This window comes from Mixophyes fleayi, chromosome 11 (genome assembly GCF_038048845.1).
Source record: "Mixophyes fleayi isolate aMixFle1 chromosome 11, aMixFle1.hap1, whole genome shotgun sequence".
Lineage (NCBI taxonomy): Eukaryota > Metazoa > Chordata > Amphibia > Anura > Limnodynastidae > Mixophyes > Mixophyes fleayi.
In genome coordinates this window covers 52,032,375-52,056,554 of record NC_134412.1, presented here as the reverse complement: position 1 = coordinate 52,056,554, position 24,180 = coordinate 52,032,375, and the positions used below count along the sequence as shown (strand labels likewise).

General features: G+C 39.5%; 1 protein-coding gene across 6 annotated transcripts in view; it reads right to left on the bottom strand.

Moving 5' to 3' along the window:
- Nucleotides 1-24,180, bottom strand: part of ARHGEF12 (Rho guanine nucleotide exchange factor 12) — a 187,322-nt gene that overhangs the window by 148,571 nt on the left and 14,571 nt on the right. For 4 of the 6 annotated variants that reach the window (XM_075190668.1, XM_075190670.1, XM_075190671.1 and 1 more), the window contains exons 2-3: nucleotides 18,211-18,234; nucleotides 14,493-14,599 (exon numbers count right to left, since the gene is read on the bottom strand). In XM_075190668.1, coding sequence (XP_075046769.1) covers nucleotides 14,493-14,599; nucleotides 18,211-18,234 — 131 coding nt within the window. The remainder of the gene's footprint in view (nucleotides 1-14,492; nucleotides 14,600-18,210; nucleotides 18,235-24,180) is intronic. The other 2 variants (XM_075190669.1, XM_075190672.1) reach the window with 1 other exon arrangement.

Sequence of the window (24,180 nt, the reverse complement as noted above, 5' to 3'; positions counted from 1 at the left end):
CCAGTAACCTCTCCCTTAAAATAAGGGTGCTCTCAAGTGTCTAGGTGCTGGTATAGGGGAGATTGGGCACTTTTAGTGTCTTCTCCCAACTGGCTCCCTCTTTCAAATGAGGGAACCCCTGAGCAAGGGGAAGATCCTGCCTTATCCCTTAACTTCTTAGTGATTTCTGTAGCATAGAGTCTATTGTCTGACAATCACAGACAATAACTGTTAACATGGGTAAATTTAATTTTTACCATTGTGAAACCTGTGTGTGCAAAGGATGAGTGGGACGTTTGATATGAGCACCCTTACATTCCACTGCAGCTCTGTATTGCTTCCCCACTACGTTAAACTCCTCTCACATTTTTAGGACATTGCCTGTAGGCTTTTCAGTTGCTGTGCCATCACAGGCCCTGACATTGTATGAATCAACTAAACCAGACAGTGCATTTCTGAACAGCAAATGTGCATGTTTAGTCAGATAAGCACCTCCCCCCTAACAGCACCTGTAGTGAACAAACATGGTTGACTTATTTAGCTAAGTAAAATACACAAATGAAATGAATATACTGTATGTAACTCATAATAAATAATATCTGTAAATAATATCTGTATAAATGGGTAAAATGTGATGTTCTTTTGTTCATTAGAAAACGTGTGTATTATAGGGAATACCTCACTCCTTTAAATTAATACAGATGCCTTTGGAGATCGGAGATCTGTTTAAAACACTTTGCTCGTGTCTCTGCGTCTTTATATGATCACGGAACTCCTTGGTGACGATTAACAATCTTATTCACAGTATGAAGTATATTATCACTTACATAAACACTCCAGTATTTTCATGTATATTATTCAGCTCAGTAATACAAACCTTTGCTATATATTAATATCAAATAGTGGATTTATTTAGACAAGCGATCGTATCTTGGATCATCAATTCTGGTGGAACGGGCATTAGCATTAAAATAGGAAGGTGGTTTTCTAGACAGTCTGCACTTGTAAGTGAACGGTTGCTGCCTGACGGACGGTTCAGGAATTCTAGTCCTGTAAACTAGGGTCTGTGGAGGTTTTCCGTTTAGTAGAGATCATCATCCATCTAAAGTATCTTATGCCTAATATGTTTATTGATCCATCCTCTCCATATCTACACCTCCTCCCAATCGCCACCGTTCATTCCAGCCTCCTCTCCTCATTTCGATTGGTCCCTACCTAAAAGTCAAGCTGTCCCAACCCCTGAAGATGTCTGCCATTAAGGATCCACAAACCCCATCTACATACTTACCTCTACACACCCCTGGACCTGCAGCCACCTTGGCCACTCATGGCTCCAAAGATTAAGCTGCCGGGAAAGTGGAACCCACCAGTGCCTGTGCATTTCAACTACATCTCTAATACACTGAAATCTGAAACACAGTAGGAGCAGAAAAGAAGTTCCCCAAAAAGGCTAAGTCTGCTGAACAAACAAATGTCCTTATCAAAGCAATCTCCCTACTCTTACTATATTTTCACCACACTAACCTTAACACAGCATCACTAGAGTTACCCTAACCACTGCAAAACACATATTAACATCAACACATTAAATGGAATTTACCACCACTATACACAACTATCTAGTCTACACACTTGCAAAACACCACATTTACCAGCAAACACCAACACAGATATTGACACTTACAGCTACCGACATTTTTAAAAAAGAGCCTTTAAACTAATGCCAATAGAGGCATTAACCTAAGAGACTCTAACCACGGACACAAACAAGGCAAGTCTTCTCCATTCCTTTTTTCCCCACCAACCGAAACTGAACACTACTTCCTACACTCCAATCAAGAAAACATAAGAATAAGAAAAAGGACAAGGATCACACCACCCAGGTGAGCAATCAAGACAAACCCCCACCCTCTCCCATTTACTGGCCTAAAACACTTCCATCAAAACTGCGCCATCATCATTAAAATGTAGACAGTACATTAATGTAACCAGAGGGAAGAAAGGCTACTTCTAATGTTGCAAGAGCTGCACTAAAAAAGGGTGTCCCTCCCTTAAAGTAAACGGGGGCTTGCTGCTAACGGCTGCACACTATGAGCAGATCCGTTCGGCAGTGACAGGCAGGGACAGTGTGCTGCCCGGCTGCCCTGATTGTATTTCACAATCAGAGTGGCCGGACAGCACACTGTTCCCTGCCTGTCACTGCCGAGCAAACTTGCACATAGTGTGCAGCGCCGGCAGCCTCAGAAGTCAGAAAGGGGGCGGGGCCTATGGTCTTATATCCCTGGCTATGCCCAAACCCAGTCGATCTTGGAAGCCAAGCAGGGTGAGCCAGGTAAGCAACAGGATAAGGGACTACCTGAGAACGCCTGGTACAGTAGGGACATCGCCCCCTTGTAGGAAGCTCTACTAAATCATGGTCTCAACATACCATTGTGACAAGGTTTACATCACCATTTGATTGTACACATAAGTGTGTGTGCACGTGTTCGTGATTATATATATATATATATATATATATATATATATATATATATATATATATATATATATATATATATATACACACACACAAACACACGTACAAACAAATGGTAAAGTACATATGTTATGGATTTTATTGATGTTTTCACAACTTAACAGCCAAGTGGTAATACAAGACTACTTAACGAGTTCCAGCCAATCGGATATGTATGAGCAATTAATCATATTCTATAGAGCACTCCACAATGTTTTGAAAAAATGATTCTTGAACGAAACGTGTCAGTGGTTGATAAGTGGGGGCTGAGCTGATCGGGAGAGGAAAGGAGAAACAGATCTGTCCGTTCACAGTGAGATTCTAATATGCTGTGACAGAGAACCCCGATTAGTACTATGGAGTATTGACTCTGATTGTGCAGTTAAACCCAGAGGGGTGAAGATCTCTTGTTTTGGTGGCCACCGAGAATCATTACTGCAGAGTGAGAGAACCTGTCATATTGTGGTGGAGGAGTGCTGGAGAACTTAAGTCCCAAGATTTGGGTAATTTGTATTAAAAGACTTGGAACTCCGATGTGCTGTTATGGTAAAAAAAAACAAAAAAAACAACCAACTTGTTTCCACTGCAGGAGGCATTTGTGACATCAAAATATATAATCCCAGGATTTAGGTAGCTTAAATATTTTTGCAGTTCAGAGATACAGAGACCGCACATCATATTCGAAGTGGATTTTTTACTTTGATACAAACAGCGGTCATTTCAGGATCTCGATATTAAACTAAAACAGATATTGTCGCGTACCTGGAAAAACTATAAGATCATACACACTGTCTTTTGTGATGGCTTGACCTCTTTTTGATTCTGTTATAATAACAGAGGAAACTACTTAGAAGACTGAATGAATTAATTTAACAGCTGAAACAGTTAATATAGGAATTGTGTGTCTAAATGATACATGTATCTCACAAATTGTGTTGTATGTACTATATACATTTATACATTTGATCTGAGCTGCTGTGTATTTACAGGAGGACAACCTGTCTAAGATTGCATCTATTATATGTATGTCAATAAAATAGGACAGTATTTAAGTTTATGATAGATGTTTTAGAATATTTTAGACAATAGTTTATTTTTTTATGGAAATGATAAGGTGAATAAGTAATAAATTATACATCTCAAATTAACTGAATTTCTGTGGCTTCTATTTCTGCCCTCTATGCTTCTAATATTACAATAGATTTTAGAGCGCTGTATTTCTTAGTTTTTGTAGTTTTCTGTTACAGGAGATTAATTGGCAAAATCTCCTATTATTACAGTAGCCTTATCTATTTAAGACCTAACGAATGTATTCATTCTGTAAAATATATTATATATATATATATATACACACACATACACACATACATATATATATATATATATATATATATATACATATATTTTACACACATATATGTACATATACACACACACACACACACACTGCCCATAAATGATCAAATCCAAGCTTATCTAACTATTAGAAAAAAAAACAGTGAACATGTTAAAACTGAACTTACCTAGCACACTTAATTACTTTCATTTATTATAGTTTACATGTATAGCGTCACCATTTTACACAGCGCTTTCCAGAGAATATTCAAACCAGTCACATCAGTCCCTACACTTGGGAGCTTACAGTCTAAATGCCCTACTTAACATACATTAAATGTTCATTGTGGTTAAAAAAAACAATTAACCTGCCAATATGTTTTTGGACTGTAGGGGGAAATCAGAGCACCCGGAAGAAACCCACGCATAAACACAGAACACATACATATCAGGGGCGCATGCAGGATTTTAAAAGGGGAGGGGTTCCCCCTCCCGAAAAAAATCAATCTAGGGAGCTGCTGCGCATGTACAGCAGCCGTGGCGCTGTCAAAGAAGCATCCGCGGCGGTGCTGTATTGTACTTCTTTGACAGCGCCGCAGCTGCTGTACAGTGCCGCTATGTATGGGCACTGTTTAGCCCCCGATCTTCACGGAGGGGAGGGATTTCTGGAGACTCAGAAACCCCCCTGCGTGCGCCCCTGCATATGAACAGACATACTGCACACAGATAGGAATGCTAATCACTGTACCACTTATTTAACAATACCTATAATATGAATGTGCAACAATAACTAGCAGACACCCTAGGTTTTGTTTGTTTTATATTTAGCTTAAACTACCTGCTAACAATTAACACATACTTATGCTAAACTAACTTAATATACTCATCTTAAATAGTAATTATTGAAAAAAATAAAAAATGTTATACACACACACACACATCCACACGTATGTATACGTATGCATACACACGCATACAAATAAAAAAAGGAAAAATAAGACCAACAATTTTTGACATTCAAAGGCAATGAAAAGGAGTTTATTTTATATATTTTTTATAGGTTTACATTATTTTTTTTAAGAAATTGTATACTTAAAAGCATCTGCAATTTTTTAATTTCCATTTAAGCATAGAGGAGAAAAGCACTAACAAATATTGTTACTTTGCATTTACATACTGTTTAGAGATCACGCAGTCTCATATGTTCACTGTTACCCACCTTTGCTAATTAGTATCTTGGAGATACATATATTCATTAAAGCCCAAGGATTCCATTTTTCCCCTTAAGATTCACACGCTATATACTCAACTTAAAAAAATAAAACAAACAAACAAACAAACAAACAAACAAACATGTGGCCCCATGTAATGGTAAAGGTTTAACATGTACTCACTAATATGTTCACTGTTATACAAAGTACCCCCTAATTAGAAAAAATATATATACCAAGCCACTCGTTATTTAAAGTAGCATTCCCACTTAAAACTCAAGCTAATTATTCTATAGATTCCTGTTTCAATGGTAGTGCATCCACAAATATTTTAAGCTGACAATTCAAAATAGCTGTGGAAGGGGAAGAGTAGCAGGAGGACCAGTGATGCACCTTCTTATACCCCATTCATACTGCACCAAAAACCCGGGTTTTTGCAGAGGCACGCTGAAAAACCCGGGTCTTGGTGCAGTATGAATAGTCCAACCACAAAATCCCGGTTCTAAAATCCCGGGATTTAGACCCGGGATTTTGCGAGGGGTAATTCCAGTGTTGGACCCGCTCGCCTGCAGTATGAATGGTGCAAACCGTGTAATTCCCGGGTCTCACCATTCATACTGCAAAAAAAAAAAAATTGGGAAGTAAAAAAAAAAAGTAAAAAAAAAAAAAAAAAAAAAGATTTTAATTACTAAAAAATACAAAACAAATGTTTACTTAACTTCTTTTCAGCCAGCGGTGTCTCCGGTGCGTTGCCGGCTGTCAGGGGGACCTCTGGGTACTAAAATGATGTCATTTCTAATGGACTAGAAATGACGTCATTTTAGTACCCAGAGGTCCCCCTGACAGCCGGCAACGCACCAGAAACACCGCTGGCTGAAAAGAAGTTAAGTAAACATTTGTTTTGTATTTTTTAGTAATTAAAATCTTTTTTTTCACTTTTTTTTTTTCTAAAACCCGGGTCGGGCAGGTGCAGTATGAACCCGCCCGACCCGGGAATCTTCTTATCTATACTGCCCTGTGCCCCGGCAATATCCCGGGTTAACAACAGGGGATATTGCCGGGGCGGCAGTATGAAAGTGGTATCATATGTCCATGCAGTAATACACTCCATTGGAATTTCACACTAATTGTCACTGATGTTTACAGAGAGTATTTTATTACAAATATTTAGAGTCTTAAAAGTAGAGATGCTCACTGACCCCCGTGTTTTAGTTTTGGATCTGGATTAGCTTCGGGTTTTGGTTTTGCCAAAACCGCCCTTGCGCGTTTTTGTTTAGCTATTTTTTATTAAAATTTCATTTTGTGGGGTAAAATCACATAATTTCGTTATTATTTTGTACCTACATTATTATTAACCTCAATAACACTAATTTCCATTGATTTTCATTCAATTTTAGGAGAGGTAGCATGTACAATTCATCAAGCCAAGCAGTTCATCCACAAAGAGTGGCACTTTTGTGGCTGAAGTGCAAACCAACATGGCCCTCCCTAAACAAGCTAACAATGGGCTTGTTAGAGTAAGGGCAGAAACACACATTTGTACCAGGAAAGATTAATGGTGTAAGATGGAATTGTCCTTGGACCCTCACAACCACCCATATGTTGGATCTTACAAAGGACATGCACACTTAACAAACCAAGCACTTTAGCGACAAGGGATGCCACTTTTGTGGCTGAAGTGCTTGGTTTGTTTGGGCCCCCACTAAAATAGCTATCAATGGCCTAAAGGCATGTTAGACCAACAGTGCTGTGAAGTGAATTCTACACTGTCAAGATGATGTTGTCATCATCTTCAGCCTCATCCTCACCCTCATCAGTGTGTAACATCATCATCACAGACTATTAATTCATCTTTGCTGGAATTCGCCATTAGAGAAGTGTCAGTACTTGGATGTATTTGCCGGTAAAGGCCATCCATGTGGAAGATGTAGTTCATTTTGATGATCATCTTTTACACATTTTTCGGAAGTAACCTCCTACGTCAATCACTGACAAGGTTCCCGGCTGTGCTGAATACTCTTTCTGAGTACACACTGGAGGGTGGACAGCTTAGGTATTGCAAAGCAAGTTTGTACATGGGTTTCGAAATGGCTTGTTTTTCCTCCTGTTATGGAAAGGGACTGTCTGACATTTCCATATCAATTAACTCTTGAAAACAATCCTCCACCACCCTTTGCATGTTAATAGTAGCATTGGATGAAGTTATGGCCAAGGTCACACTTTTTTTGGGAAAATCTTTCAAACCAGCCCAGATGTCAAACTGTTGTGGTCTGCCACCTGCGTCATCCCTGATTCTCTTTGGAAAGTGGAATTTCTTACGAGCAGCAGCTGCCTGAGAAACTGAAGGAGGAGATGGCGTCAAGCGGTCAACCTGCTGACCAAGAGCTCCTTGCAACTGTTCAGATCTCGGTCATTTGTAAACAGACTCAATGTAGTTTTTAAACCTAGGATCAAGCACATGTCACGGGCACTAGGAGTCTTGCCCAGGATTTCACCAGGTGACTGGGCTTACCATTGTACTGAAGTTCACACAATGGTCCACTGGTAGCAGGGTGACTAGTGGAACATATATCACAGCAGATGGAGAGATAATGCCAATGAATAATAGGAAGATCAGTGACTTGCAGCAATCTTTGGTCAATGAATCAGCGACTAGCTGATATAATGGAAAGGCAGATTTGAACACGGATATCAGGATGGACGTGAGTAGATGCAGGGAGGTAGCAGGGAGGTAGCAGGGAAGTCAGTGGTCTGCGTACCGCAAGTTGTACCACTGCTTATGGTGAAGAGGAAGAGACTTGTCCAGGTGCAGGTAGGTAGCGGGGAAGTCAGTGGTCTGCGTATAGCAAGTTGTACCACTGCTTAATAGGTGAGGATGTGTACAAGTGTTGATGAGTGGAAGCATACAAAGATAATAGGATGCAGACACTGAGAGCACAGAGGAACTTGATCCCAATAGGTATGCAGCGTATCCAACAAAGTCTATATAACGGTATGTGTGGCGCTGCTTGGTAGATACTTGCTCAGCACCGATATGCAGGCCAATAATGGATAGTCAATCACAGTTATGCATATAACGACTGAGTAATACGGTAATTCCAAACAGGTATGCAGCGTAACAATAACAGTCTATAGCGGGTATGGATACCGCTGTTGAGCGTGGAAACTTGTCCTAGCGGATATGCAGAGTAAACAAAGAAAGTCAATAACAGATAGGCATACCGCTATTCAGTAGAACAGTCTGTCCACAGGGAGATGCAGGAACTGCAGAGACGCTGGACGGCGGAGACGAGTGTAGGAACCACAGGCGAGTAGATCCGGTAATCAGATTCCAGCTGAGGACACAGGCAGGAAACAGGAGATAGTAGCGGGTATGGAAACCAGCGATGAGTAGATCAGGAATCAGCAGGAAACTGAAGACACTAGTAGAACACAGGAAACACCTTCAGAGACTCACAGGGAATGAGACTCCAAGATCAGGCCATGAGGTAATGCACACAGGTGCCTTAAATAGGGAGTTGCCTGATCAACCAATTTGGATTAAAAGCAACAGTCACAAGAGTGCTTGGGAGCTGCGGATGCGCAGACCATCAGGATGGCGGACGGCCGCGGTTCAGGATAGGTGGCGGCAGGAAGGCTAGGGAGCCACGCACCAGCGCAGAGGCACTCACGGTCCGGTGAGTGACAGCACAGTTGCCAAAACATAGTAATCAGACTTCAAGATTTTAATAACTCTTGGATCATTGCGAAGCAAACTAAATACTTGATCTACAAGGCCAACATACTTTGCTGAATTGCTTTCTTTCATCTCCTCCTTCAGTTTGTCAAGCTGTTTTTCCAAAAGTTGAATTAAGGGAATGACTTGGCTCAAGCTAGCAGAGTCTGAACTCACTTCACATGTCAAAATTTCAAATGGTTTCAGCACCTTCCACAGCACTGAAAGGATTCCCCACTGTGAAAGAGTGAAATACATTCCCCCTCCTTTCCCAATGTCATGGCAAGTGCAATATGCTTGTATGGCTTTGAGCTGTTCCTCCATTATCTGAAGCATGCACATGGTGGAATTCCACCTTGTTAACACTCCTTGTTTAAGTTGGTGACAGGGCAAGTTAAATTATTCTTGGAGCTGCATGCTGTGACAGAAATGTTCAGAAATTTTACGGGCTTGTGAAGGCAAATGACCCAAACCAGTGGGCTGTCACAGTCCCACAATCTTTGGTTTGGCCACTTCCACTTGTCCACATATCTGTGGTTTAGTGTACAGTGGATAGAATGGCATTTTTGAGCCCAATTAGTACATTTTTACAAACATTTTGGTACAGTTGAGGAATAGGTTTTCTTGAAAAATGGTGTTGCGATGAAATTTTGTAACGGGACACAAAACATCAATTAACTGTGAAAAACCAGATGCGTTTATAGTGGATATTGGACGCAGATCTAACACTAGCATAGTCGCCATGGCGTCTGATCTGCTTTGCGACTGGGTGATTGCTGTCATACTTGCTTTCTCTAACAAAAGATTGTTTCACAGATAATTGTTGTAAAGTAGTAGTGCTCTTCTTGGGCTGCTTATGGGAGGAAGATTCACCCCCAGCAGCAGCAACAGCAGCAGTGGGAACACCGCTCAAGAATTCTTCAAAGGACTCAAATATATTGCAGGAGTCATCGAGCCATACCAAGTTGGATACAGGGCTAACTCCGATCACTACTGAAGATATTGATGAGGGCGGTGTTGTGGGTGTAGATTGCAGGCATCGGGATGTAGGTGAGAGAAGGATCCTAGCGGATGATGGACTGCTTCTTGTTATTTTTTTTAAGATAACGTTCAGCTTTTCCTAACACCTTGCCATGAACTCGCATCAACATGGATGAGGTTCCAAGATGGTTAAGGTCCCTCCCTCGATAGACTGTGGCTTTACATACACTACAAATGGCTAGAAAACTGTTGTCAGGATCTGGGTACAAATAATTCCACACATAAGAAGTGGCTTTTTAGGTCTTCTGTCCAGGCATGGCAATGGCCTTCTTGTCACGTGCCAAAACTGCTTCCACTGGTGCAGGACTTACACAAACAACATCATCCTCATCAACATCCTCATTAGCCCCCTCGTCGGCAACACAAATCTCCCCCTCATCCTCTTCTAATTCTAAAGTGGCATCCTCAATTGGTGCATCACCGCCTACACTCGGGCTGTTCAGGCACACGTCAGCAGAAATGCTGAAAGGGTCCTTTTTTATAGATACACTATCAGAATGGTCAGGATTACACATATCACTCGTAGATGGACTCTCCTCGGGGATTGGTGTCATTTCTGATTCTGAGCATACATTCTCCTCTAATGCCTTACTGTTTTCTTGCAGCTTGGCTTTCACACATAACAGTAGTTGTGCACCACTTTTGGAATCCAAATTACTTGGTCGTGCTTGGTCACAAGTGAACTTACAAGAAGAAGCCTCAGTAACATTTTTCGATCTCGCACTCATAGAGAAAGGCGAAGGCCTCACTCCTTCTTTGCCACTGCGTGTGTAGATTGGCATGTTGGCTTTTTTTTTTTTTTTACAAATCGGCAGTTAACTTTTCCTGTATTACAGCTCTTTTTCTCTTCAACACGGTAAAAGGTGTTTTTTTGTGTGATTTGTTCCCTGACTTCAAAAGACTATGTACTTTTACATAAGCTTCACCAGATGACGTACAGGGAAAACTACCATCAGGACTGGTGACAGCAGCTGCTTGCTGCTCCTGCTCATATGTGTATTGCTGTGAATCCATTTTAATAAGACCCCAACCACTTTGTAGTGAAAATTCAGAAAAATACCCACCCTACTATTTCTATTCTATCACTTTGCCCGCTCTACTGTGACCTAATCCTTCTCTGTCCCTCTCTTAAATGGCGCTAGATCGCCAGAGGCGGGTATTTATTGATTCCAAAACTTGCAAAATCCGACGAAGCCACAATTAAGTTTTGCCTCAATTTGGAATCCAAATAGACGCGAGAGTACCGAGCAGAGTTGGCTCGGTACCCCAAAGTTCGGCTTGTTTCGGGTTCAAGGAAACCGAGACCGCCTATCTCTACTTAAAAGAATAATGCTCCCAGATCTGGTTTCTTCTTTTAGTTTTGAGTACTGAATGTTACACAAATGTAAGGGGGGGTGTATAGAGGATGGAAAAGGAGGCGCACCAGTATATACCATATATTAGAGCTATTTCCCCAGTGGACAGCTGATGTAAGCATATGCACATAAGGAATGGAAAGAGAATCATCAACACTGCAAAAAAATGTGATGTTTGCACACTTTGTTGTATTACTGATGTAACCACCTGTTTGCAGCATTAGAATTATTTAAGACATAATTCACTATATGTGTCTATATCTTTTTCTATGCCCGTCTGTTTTTATATGGAAACATTGAAAAATGAGAATAGAGAGAAGACATTCTCAATTAATTGGCTATAGGATGTGGACTTATGGTTTATATTTTGAATAAGTGATTCTATGGGGCATATAATTACCTTCCGGGATCACGGCTACACGCGGCCGCCTCCTTCCCTATACACCCCATAGGGTTGCAAAGTGAAATCTGCAATGTGGCTGTACTGTAATTGCACATTACATGTGTGTCCATGCAATGCCACAAAGCTAATTGAATATGCCCCCTGTATGACAGGTTATAGCGCCTGAGGATCCACCAGCTTGTTGTTATATGTAATACTAGATGCTTAGATATTATTGACATTTAAGCCTATGTAAGACATGTAAACACTATTTCACTGCCTGCATGTTGATTTGCATCCTGGAGGTAAAGGGGCATGAGGCATTGAGAGGCTGAAAAAAGGAAGTTGTGGTCAGAGAATGGGAAGGCCAGTTTGAAGAAATTAGTGATGGAGAAGAAACAGGACAATATGAAGTCAGGTGAGTGTCCAACACAGTGGGAGATGCAGCCCTGAAGCCCTCTGGTAAGAGACCAAAGGAGAAGTAAAAGAAAAAAAAGTTGTGTGGCAGCAAAGACAGTGGGGTTGTCAATGGCATTGTTGACTCCACCTAGTATGAGAGTAGGTAGATCACAGTACAGGAAAAACAGCAGGAGCAAAGTTGTCATGGAATTTGGGGGCAATAAACGACAGCAACAAAAAGGTGGAGAGGAAAGAAGAGACATATGATGTGGACTTTAAAGAAAGGGAAGGAGGGAGAGGGTTCTAGGGGTATGACATAGAAGGCGCAGTGTGGAGAAAATAGGTTTGTCTTCAGGCCTGGGGGAGAGTCCTACAAAGGAGAGAACTGAAGTTGTTGTAGCTGGAGTATGAGCATGGGCTGCAGAGTTGAATGGGATGTCACCGGCAGCCTTGAAAAGTGGCAGGCTGAAAATGGACCTGAAAAGATGATTTGTGGGTGTGTGGTTGGTCTCTGCTTTTGTAGTTTGGTGAGGGTGAGGTGGATGTACAGAGCAAAACATTTCATGTGTACAGACAAGCACAATGGAAAGAAGCGTGTGGGAAATAATGATCGGACAGGGAGTAAAAGTATGCTTGAAAGAAAAGCAAGTAGGAGAAATATAAACCGTAAATAGAGTAGACTCATGGCAGAGTGATGTGAGAGAAGTGGATGAAATGGGAATTGAAAAAATGGGGAAGACCAAGGGATCCAGTTAGTTCAGGGCAGTGGAGGATTTCTTGCCATCACCTGGTTAGGACATTCGTTTAGGCACCTGCCATTGCTTGGACCTACTGTTTACAACAGTAACAGTTGAGCTCAGTGAGTCCAGCAGCTGAACATAGATGACGGTCCAGGACATCTTAGAAATAAAAAAAAACAAAAAAACAACAAAAACCTCTGTTTTTTTGTAGGATGTCGCTATTGTGTCGTTTTCCCACACATTTTAGATGCTTTATGCTTGTGGGTAGAAGATGAACTAATGTGCAGCCGATATCTTTTTGGTTATAAAGCACCGACTTTAAGGGGACAGAACACAAACAAATTACACAAAGTGATTAGAGACAGAAGTTATAGTTGGCCCAATGAGAGCTTACAATTTTACATCAGGTGAGGGAGAAGCACATTTGTGCTCCTTATGATAGGGGCGTTCATGCAGATAATACACCTAAATCTCCAGAGTAACGTAAAAGTTATACCCTAAGTAGTTCAGATTTTGAGAGGTTTTCAATTTGTTGGTAGTCCACAGTGTATTTTCTACCATGCAGAATAGCGTGCTGCCACCACTTTGGGGATGGCAGCAATCAGACCTCAGGCATTAGTTTCAATATGACACCAATGGACGACCTAACAGCATATTGTACACTAATAGGTGTTTCAATTCAGTCCATCTCTCTCTTCTTATTGATGCTACTGGCATTACTAATCAAGTGTGATATAGTCTTGATATATTATGTGCAGCACGGTGGCTAAGTGGTTAGCACTTATGCCTTACAGCATTGGGGTCATGAGTTCAATTCCCGACCATGGCCTTATCTGTGTGGAGTTTGTATGTTCTCCCCGTGTTTGCGTGGGTTTCCCCCGGGTGCTCCGGTTTCCTCCAACACGCCAAAAAACATACTGGTAGGTTAATTGGCTGCTAACATATTGACCATAGACACTCAGTCTGTCTGTTTGTGTGGGTGTGTTAGGGAATTTAGAATGTAAGCACCAATGGGGCAGGGACTGATGTGAGTGAGGTCTCTGTACAGCGCTGCGGAATCAGTGGCGCTATATAAATAAATGATGATGATGATTATGAATAAGAAAAGGTGTTTCCCACATTAATATTTAATGTACTCAACCATCCTCCGTAACCTATAACAATACTTAAAACCACCTGTGTGGCATGCTCTGGGAAATTCCAGCCTTAAATCAACGAGTGCCACTTTCCTGAAGAAAATACCTATAGCTACTACAAAATTTTAGATTTGAATCAGTCGCTGAAAAATGTTAGACAGCCCAGAGAATAGATTGTATAACAACTTGAGTTTAAATAAGTCATCCTTAAACAGCTATCCTTTAAAGCCCCTTAAAATGAATGGCTTGGCCAGCTTTGATAATAACCGGTTTCTGACATAGTCATCTCATATTACTCTCCATTCAGAATTTTTGCCAGCTATTTCATGGATTATGTAATCTAAAATGTCTAGTTTAATGCTGCAACAGTTAGTTTCAGAAGGTGTTAGATTTAGTTGGATGTTATTTGCTTTTTTCTACAATCATTTTATACTTGGATCATCATAGTGGTGTGTTTACTTTATGCTTCAGTTTTATACAAATTACAGTGATACAGCTGGCAGCAGGGATGTTAAGAAATATTTACTCCTGTCATTTTTATATTACCACCCAAGGCCCATAATGGACTTGGCACCAGCTTGGTCAGACAAAATTCATATTTTCTGTTTAAAATAAAACTATTTTGCGATAGATATAATGGTGCTGAACAAGTTTGAAATAAAATTATATGAAAAGATGGCTTACCTGTAGGATCAAAATCATGGGATGAAACTTCATGGGATGAGCCAATACTCCGCTCAACCTTCTGCTTCTTGTCTGTTGATGTGTCGCTGCTCAGAATACTTCCGTGCCTGAAATTGAACCACAAATTTAAAAATACTACTTTGGAGTAGAAAGTTGAATGACTTTAGTTGATATTATTCTGGTAATTTTACTTCCAGGTGTGGAAATATATTCTGTATTATACCAATATATGTTTAAGTTGCTATAAGCAAACAATCTAAAAACAAACAAATGTGGTCAAAAAAATCATTCAGAAAATTTTACAGTGAGGTTGGAAAAATGTAATCAGCCGTCATAAAAATGACTATTTGGAAGTAATTGTTCTAAAACTAGACGTGTGTGTTTGTATTAATTTTCCATTTACAGATGAAATCTCAGTGTAGCAATTTTGTTTATCTAGAAATAAAGAAACTGATTATGCAAGGAGAAATAAGACATGTTAGATTAACTTATTTTGTATCTTATGGCATGTTATTGTCCATTGTTGCCAATTAAACTCAAATTGAATGAATTCCTAGCAAATACAGAGGGTCAAAAAAATTTAACGTGATTGCAAATTATGCCTTCAGGTAAGAAATGTATAGCTCATTGTGAGGTTAATTTGATATATACCTTGGTTGAGGATTTGTTTGCATTTCTCTTGGTCAATACTTAAAATAAAGGCTGAACATTTTGTCTGATTTTCTTTTTTCTCCTATGATGAGCTCTTTTAGACTTGTGGCCAAAAATATTGGCACACCTGCACTTTTTTCAAATAACTCACAATTTCCTCTAAACATAAGATGAATTTAACAATAATAAGTGGTCTCCACAATTGTTACTCTGTTAATATGCAGAACCTTTGTTTTTTGTTCTGAATTTGATACTGTATATCCTTTAAAAAAATAAAATAAATTGCATTGACAACAGTGCTGACAGCCTAGACTGAATATTTGGTATCTAACTGCTATTTTCAGATCTCTCCACAGGTGTTCTATGGAATTGAGATCTGGACTCATTGCCGCCGCATTCATAACAGTCCAACACCTTGTTTTGAAAAATACCTGGATGCTTTTTGATATAGTTTGGAGTCACCATCCTGCTGGAAAACCCATGATATTCGACAGAGACCCAGTTTTCAGAACAAGGGTTCAAGATTGTGCTCCAAAATGTCCTGGTAATCTCCAGATTTACGAAACAAAGACACCTAGTGCCAGATGCATCAGAGCAACCCCAAAACATCACCGAACCTCCTCAATGTTTAATTGTAGGGAAGGTGTTCTTTTCATTTTGCTTTATGTAAACAAAAGGGATGATGTGCTCTACTAGAAAGCTCTATTTTTGTCTCATCTGTCCACAAGACATTTTCCAGGAAGAAATGTAGCTTGTTCCAGTGTATATGTGCAAATTCCAGAAAGACTTTCTTATGCATCTCTCAGCGGTGGAGCCCCTTTTGGGCCTCCTACCAGGTGACCACCATTCATTGAGTTTGTATGGATGGTGTAAGTTGAACCAGTCATACCTTTTGTATGAAGGTCAGCATGAATCTTTTAAGCAATTGATCTAGGTGCTTTCGCCACAATTCTGTGCTGCAATCATTGATCAAGTTTTCTAGGGAGGTTGGCTACATGTCATGGGCCTAAAACTTCCTGATAACATTACGTATGGTGGAAATGGGAACACCAAGATCTTAGATTGATTTAGAGCCTTGAGGCTGCCAAGGCTTGGGTGTAATAGTCTGTCTAACCTCCTCAGACAAGACTCTGGCTTTCTTTCTTTTCTCCATGCACATTGTAAGCACTTGCTACTCAACAGGGTAACATCACCATTGATTTTGCCTTTCTTCCTCCTACCACAATGGACCTCCTCCACATCAACTATCTTGTTTACTCTGATCTTGTCTTTTCCCTCCCTTCTGTGCTCTGACTTCTCCAACTCTCCTTTCCTACCCTCTAACCACCATCTCCTCTCCTTCACCTTTATCTACTGCACCCTTTCCCTCACCCAAATCCTCCTTCACTAGATGTAACCTTGACTTTGTGGTATCCTCTTCCTTGCTAGAAACTTTCCTCTCCCCTAGAACTACCCTGGCCGAACCAAGCAGCCTCCCTCTACAAACACACATGGGGCCTGATTCATTAAGGATCTTAAATGAAGAGGATTCTTATTTAAGTCTCCTGGACAAAACCATGTTACAATGCAAGGGGTGCAAACTACTTTTCTGTTTTGCACATAAGTTAAATACTGACTGTTTTTTCATGTAGCACACAAATATCAACTTTAAATGTCAGTGTACAAATAAGCTATCAAGTATTTGTGTGCTACATGAAAAAAAACAGTCAGTATTTAACTTATGTGCAAAACAAAAAAGTAGTTTGCACCCCTTGCATTGTAACATGGTTTTGTCTAGGAGACTGAAATAAGCTACCTCTTCATTTAAGATGCTTAATGAATCAGGCCCATGGTCTCCCAACATCTTTACACTTCTCATACTTACAAATTTGTAGTTTTATTAACTCACAAACACATACTAAAAAACTAAGAAAATTATTGCCCTTTGAGCGCAACTGTATTTATGCAGTAGGTTGAAGAGGAAACATATCAATGTTATATTGCTTCCTTCTCAAATTAGAATTACCTCCCCTAGACCCACACGAGGAGGCATGGCAGAGAGACCTAGGGCTAGTTTTGGATGAAAAGGGAAGATCGGCAATTCGAAAACGAGTAACTAAGGTATCTATTAATGTAAGTGTCAGAGAAACAGCTTATAAAGTATACTCGAGATGTATACTCCACCGCATTTTCCAAAATACATCAGACAGGTGTTGGCGAGGCTGCGGGGGACAAGGTACTCACCTGCATATCTGGTGGGAATATCCCATTATTCAACCACTTTAGGACATTGCATTGCCTCCTCCATCAACCCACAACTGTTTACTTTCCCAGGGATCCTGCAATATTTTTGCTCAACAAATCTGTTCCCTCCATAAGCAAGTCAACGGACCGTTTGGCACTTCAAATTAGTCAAGCCTGCAAATTATTAATAGCCTGAGCCTGGAAAAAACCTCTTCTCCCTACCAAACCTGAATTAACAAACAGGTTGTGGCACATCTCATCCATGGAGTATATTACAGCACTCCTTAACGACTCACTCCGTAAATTTCGCGAGACATGGACCACATGGTATAGTTTACATGGCACCCCAGTCCTGGGTAACAAATAAATGAGAAATCAAGGCTCCACCCCCCTCCCCCCTTTCCCCTCAAACACTTCTTCCTTTCCCTCTCTTCCAAAAAAACTTGTCCCGGACCTTTGTTTTTCTTATCTCCATTACAATATAACTTAAAAAAAACACTGTTGCGTTTCAATCATATTACAAGTTATATTGTGGAAGTTATATTTCTGTAATTATGTTTTTCTTTTTTGTGTTTGTACAAAGAAAAAACAACATTGCAGAACAGATTCAGCAAAGTGTAAAAATATAGAGATTTAAAAAAAAAAAAGTCAACATAACTTAAGGGACATACATTAAATAAGGTCTAGATATAGAATATTCAAGATTGGCCCAAACGTCAATGGTAAAACTGAATTAAATCTGCAATGGGAGAGTCACGGACCTTCAGGGTTACACAGTCACATCAAAAACTCAGTAGCTTATTTATTAAAATTATTAAAATAAACTGCTCTTTGCTTAAATTACCTGGTTGGTTTTCTTGAGTAAAACCTGTAAAACAGAATATACAGTAAAGTGAGTTTTATTTTTTTTTCAAAGAGATTTATAACAAATAATCATTATAATTATCTGGCCTACGTGCAATCTATGTGCTGAATATTTTAGAATAATTTAGCAACCTGCAATGAAACATAAATCAGTAATCCAGGTAATTCACTAAAGATTACAGAGCTTTCATTTTCCTCTTGCATTTGCTTAACCAGATGTATGAGAAAAAAAAAGTGTATAATATTCCAGATGCAGAACTTTACTTTACTTTTATAAAGGTCTTGCAAGGTTTGTTTGCCTTATTTACTTGCTTCAAGAACCATGGTGACAAGTCTTTGCTTGATAAAATACTTATCTAATCCAAAGACCTCCTGTCAATTTTATTGAACAATACAGCTTGATGCCTGTCCTGATGACAAGGAGTAAGGTCTGCAATATTTACTACATAAGAACACCAAGGCATATCCAAGTGGGGCACAAGATGGGCCTCCTGCCATTACATAAAAACTGCAGATAAGCCAAGTTAGGGCGCGGAAGGATTTCCATCTGCTTACCAGGTACATGACTCGGATGAACAGTACAGCAGCATCTCAGTCAGTATTTAGTATAAGTCAAAAGCAGATGTATGGGATGTGTAAACAATTTGTTCTGCTATTCTGAAGTAATTTTGTGGATCTAGTATACCTTGTGACTATTTTGCTTATTTTGAAAGCTTGTAATCTATCGCAATATCATGGAATGAAAATTTGAGGTGGGGAAGGTAAGAGGATATTATTGATTGGAAAAAAAAAAAGTCATTTGTATATTATAATAAACAAACCATCAACAAAGTCTCATTAGAAAGCCAAATTATTAATGGTGTATGCTACAAGTCTAACTATATACTGCTAAATATCTTAGGTTTCTTATGTGTTTGCAATACACCAAGTGCCATGGGTCTTAAACTGCAGATGATATTTGCAGCTGCTGGTCATCTCCACATCAGTTTATTCATTTTTTAATTAATTTTTTTTCTCATTCCTAGGCATCTTCCTCCCATAGCTACACTTCATTCACAAGACAGTTTAATTGGGAGGTAGGTGCCCAGGAGTGAGCTTGAGTTCCTCTGCACAGCCATCATACAGTATTTGCATAAAGCATGGGGAAACGGTCTACCTTACATCCCAGGATCACACACACAGCACTATGTAAAAAAAAAACAAAAAACAAAAAAACAAAAACCTAAGTCTTAGTAATGACAGGTCAACTTCTAGTTTAGGCAGTGGCTACAAACTATATGACGGAGGGTATCACATGAATGGTGCTCAGAATCCACAATGCAGTTTGAAAAAGGCACTGACTTTTATGTAGGGGATACTGGATACTATGCTTTGGAAGCATGGCCGGTATACTGTGCCGATATATTTTTGGGGCACAGCAAGAATGTAGAAAACTGGTGCTGCTATTCTGTCATGACACATGAAGGTATATGGAGTCACTAGTCCTATATGCACTGGCTCGTATATGCAGGCACTGACACTGCAAGGGCAGTAGCCAACATGTTGTATGTAGAGCACTGAAACACTGCAAAAAAAAAAACAAAACACATTTATATGTATAGGGCACAGGCTGCTATGTTGGGCAACTAGTGCTAGTAAAAAACAGATGGGTAGAATGTGCAGTTCATTTGAGCTGTCATATATTATTTATACAAACCCTAACCTCACTTTCAATCTAGATTGTGTACAAGACATTTTTCTATACAAAACAATGTATGCAGCATCCTACTTTTATGTATACAGATTTAACACGTTCTGTTAACATAAATTGTGCCACTTAGCACTAGTTTCACGGTGTTTAATATTCACCATTGGTCGTAACCTGGACTTGGTCCCAAAGAAATACAATTAATGAATAATTGTAGAGCAATCCAGTACAAAAATGTGCTGCATCTGTATAATAAACTGGGTGTAAAAGTAGGTTCAGATATTTGAATATGCCCAAAAAAAAAAAAAAAGAGAACAGTTTTAGAGCACAGCAGTCTGCACACCATTACCATTACTTCTGTAATGGAGTGCATTATTACCGTTAGTACAGTAATTTCAGCACTGACTTTTGCTTGCAGCCACGAGCAGAAACCTGTTAAAATTTCTGCATTAACGGTAGTAGTGTGTGGGTCACATTACTCTCATGAGCAGCGTTGTCAATTGAATGCCCCCCAAAGTGTTAAAACATTCAAAAGGGCAGTAATGTTAGTCTTTGTAATGATCTATAATATAGGATTTAAGTTTAGATTTTAAAATAGATGGTGACAGAATTTGAAGTCAAACAAAATTAAATGAAGTGTTAGGCATCCAATACAGCAGTTCAAAATGTGATACAGATTGTATCCTGCAGAGACAAAGTGCCTTGGCGTATATGAATACTTAAGGGATAAAATAAGGAAGGTACAGCTACAGAGAGTGCTCGATAAAGGTAAGAAGAAGGACTTTGTAGGTAACATGTTGTAGAATGGAGATCAGAGAGAGGCTTAAAGAACGTAAAACTAGTACAAATTTTGGGGAAGAGAGGAGCTCTTAGCTTTTGAGCTTAGATGTGATCGTAGGCCAGTACTTGTCTGTTTTATCTACACCCTAATATAGGTAAAAACAGACAGGTAGATATTGCAGTAGTCTAGGTATGGAGGAGTGATGGCACACATGAGGATGAATGACACACTACGAGGATTTATCAGATCATAAAATGATGGGGAGACTGAGGACAGGTACATCCCAGAGTTACCTGATGTAATCTTAAAATGGTTAGAGATGCCAATATATTGGAGTCAATATATTGCAACGCGTGGCCACAATAATACTCCAATTATTGATAATATTGCAATCAAATCTTTACTCTCATTATAGAGCATATTGGCAAATGCAGTTGGAAGCTGAACACCATGGACCTAAATGTGCAGTCATCTTCCACCCGCACAAATGGCCCCAACGAAGCCCGATTAGATCTCCAAGCTTGACTATTTACTTAATGGCCAGGTCTTGTCCAACTTGGCACACAAATTCCAAACTAGATAGTGTTTGTGTGGCTCTAGCACACGAGTATAGGCCTGTGTGTGGCTGGCTTAATAAACAGGACTGCAAAAGTAGTATCAACAGAATAGCTATTTTAGAGTAAGAGCTGGCAGGGTGTGTCCCCATCTTGGAAACCATCCAATTTTATTTATCTGAAGGAGCAAGTAAGATAATGTAAGTTCTTTGCCAACTAGAAAAGTTAGTAGAGAAACTGTCAGTATATTGTGTAGTACCTTCTTAAATCCTTCAGATTTCACTACAGATGTTCTGTGTGAATATAGGCATGCTATACAACAAATTGTTACACATGAGCTGAAGTCCAGCCTAACATGCAATACTCTTACATAAAGTTAGAGTAAATTTATACCAAACATGTACAATTCAATTACACTCTCATTCACATGTTCCCCAACATCCTAACTCACCGAGAGCCCCAGTGTAATGCTAAATCATAGATGTAAGTAGTTTGGGATGAATTGCTTCCAACAGAGATGTTCTTGTGTGGGGCTCAGATTGCTCTAAAAATGATACTAAAGACCACAACACATTGTTCAATATCATGTCTTTGATATCATGCATATAAAATGGGTTCTAGATTACAAAGGTGAAGAGAAACACAAGAGGAGCCAACATTGTCAGTTCAGAAATAACCAATGATGACCAAATAAACAATGAGACAATTTCCTCATCCTTACAGAGAACACTCATTTACATGGAAAATCCTTTATGCAATATAATCACGCTAGCTTTGTTAAAGTAGCAAAACAGTGCAAATATGACTGTTATATTTGCATTATTAAAATGTTCATCGTTCACAGCATGTCACGGGGGCTAAAAGCACAGCACGTTTGCACTGAACAGCTGCCTTTCCAATCATATAAGCAACAGCAAAATCAGAGGAGGAGGAATGTGCTATCTGCACCACTGCTCTTCTTCCTTTCTCAGTGGGCTAGAGCTGTATGATTTTTACATGCATCATTAAAGCAAGATAAATCATTTTTAGGCAGTGGTTTTATTAATAATTAGCAATGGGTCACTGGTGGGTAATTTGAGGAGCATTTTTTGGTTGTAGGAGGCTGTGGTGTGTTTTAGAGCAAGTGGTAGGTAAAGCTATCATTAATATTTTGAAATAGATTCCTTGGCGCTCCGCTGACATCAAACAAATTTTATAGTATATACTTAACATAATACATACACTGGTATTGCTCTATCATTTTTAATTTATATAGTGCCAGCAAATTCCGTAGCGCTTTACAATTGGGAACAAATATTAATAAGACAATACTGGGTAATACATACAGACAGAGAGGTAAGAGGGCCCTGTTCGCAGACTTACAATCTATGGGACAATGGCAGTTTGAAACACAAGGGCATGTGCTACATCATATTGCACAATGGACCAGCTAGAATGCAAAGGTAAAAGTATTGAGTGGGCTGTGTGTGGGGCAATGTTGGTCAGAGGGTTGTTGTCTTGCATTAGCTGTGTAGAGGATGGTAAAAGGGTAATCTAGGGAAATTAAAATGGTGGTTGAGGAATATCAGAACCTTGTCTGAAGAGGTGGGTTTTCAATGAACGCTTGAAGGTTTGAAGACTAGAGGAAAGTCTTACTGTGCGAAGGAGGGAATGCCACAATGTGGGTGCAGCCCGGAAAAAATCCTGTAACCGAGAATGGGAGGATGTGAAGAGAGTGGATTGCAATCTATAGTACAATAGGAGTTTAATGCAAGAGCCGAAGTGCAACAAATTGCATATTGGTCCAGCCAGATTGCAAGGGTAGAAAGTGCTTAGTGTGCTATATGATCCAGTTAGACAGCAATGTTGGTCAGGGGATAAGAGTATAGAAATGATACATGTAACTCAAATGTGAACTGAGAAGTGGGTGGTAATAAGGTACCCTAGGGAGGTTGGGGAAATTTATAAGCCAACCTGAAGAGGTAGGTTTTCAGAGAACGCTTAAAAGGTTTGAAGACTAGTGGAAAGTCTTATTGTGCAAAGTCCAGAAACAGGAGTAGGTAATCAGTGTGGATGACAGACACAGGTCTTGCGAATAAAGGAGATGTCACATTGGGAGACATTTTGGGGCATATTCAATTCTCGGCGGAAACGCAGAAAATCTTGCGGTCCGCACACGATTACCGTTATTCCGGTATTCGTGCGCGGAAAAACAGTTAATACGGTAATTTACTCGCTGGATTTTCGCAGCTCCCTGAGCCGTATTAACGGTAATAGTATTTTGGTAGCGCGGAAAAAAAAAAAAAAGAATTGAATATGCCACTTTGAGAGAAGTGAAGAGATGTAAGTTGGGGCAGTTTTGTTGTAGAATAATTTCATATTGGATTTGGTTAAAAAAAAAACAAAAAAAAAACAGGCAACAGGCAACCAATGTAGAGAGTGACAGTGGAAGATGGATTTGCAAGGAAAACCAATCTAGCAGCTGCATGCAAAATAGATTGGAGAGAGATTTGGGAAAGTAAGCATGGTATTACAATAGTCAATGCAGGAGAGCATGAATTACAGTCATTGAAGTGTCTTCAGTGACGTGTGTGCATTCTGAAAATATTTTTGTATTTATGTATGGGTCATTCCACATCAAATGAACACATGGTTTCAAACTGACCATTTCAGATTGTAATGAAATTTAGTATAATAAATGCTGTCATGGATGTAAAGAAAACCCTCAAATCTTAGGCTGAAATGTACACTGGTTTTGAAGTTATACGCCTTTTAAAAAAAAAAAGTGAAAAGCAAGTTTTTCATCCAAATTTAAATTAGATTTGTAGCCTGATTGAGCTAGAGAGTTTGGCAAGGTCTCTTGAAAAACATCTTAAAAATTGTTCATACTGTTAATAAATCCCCAGTTTTATTTTTGGGAGCAAGATCATCTGCTGCTATAAGAGCTTT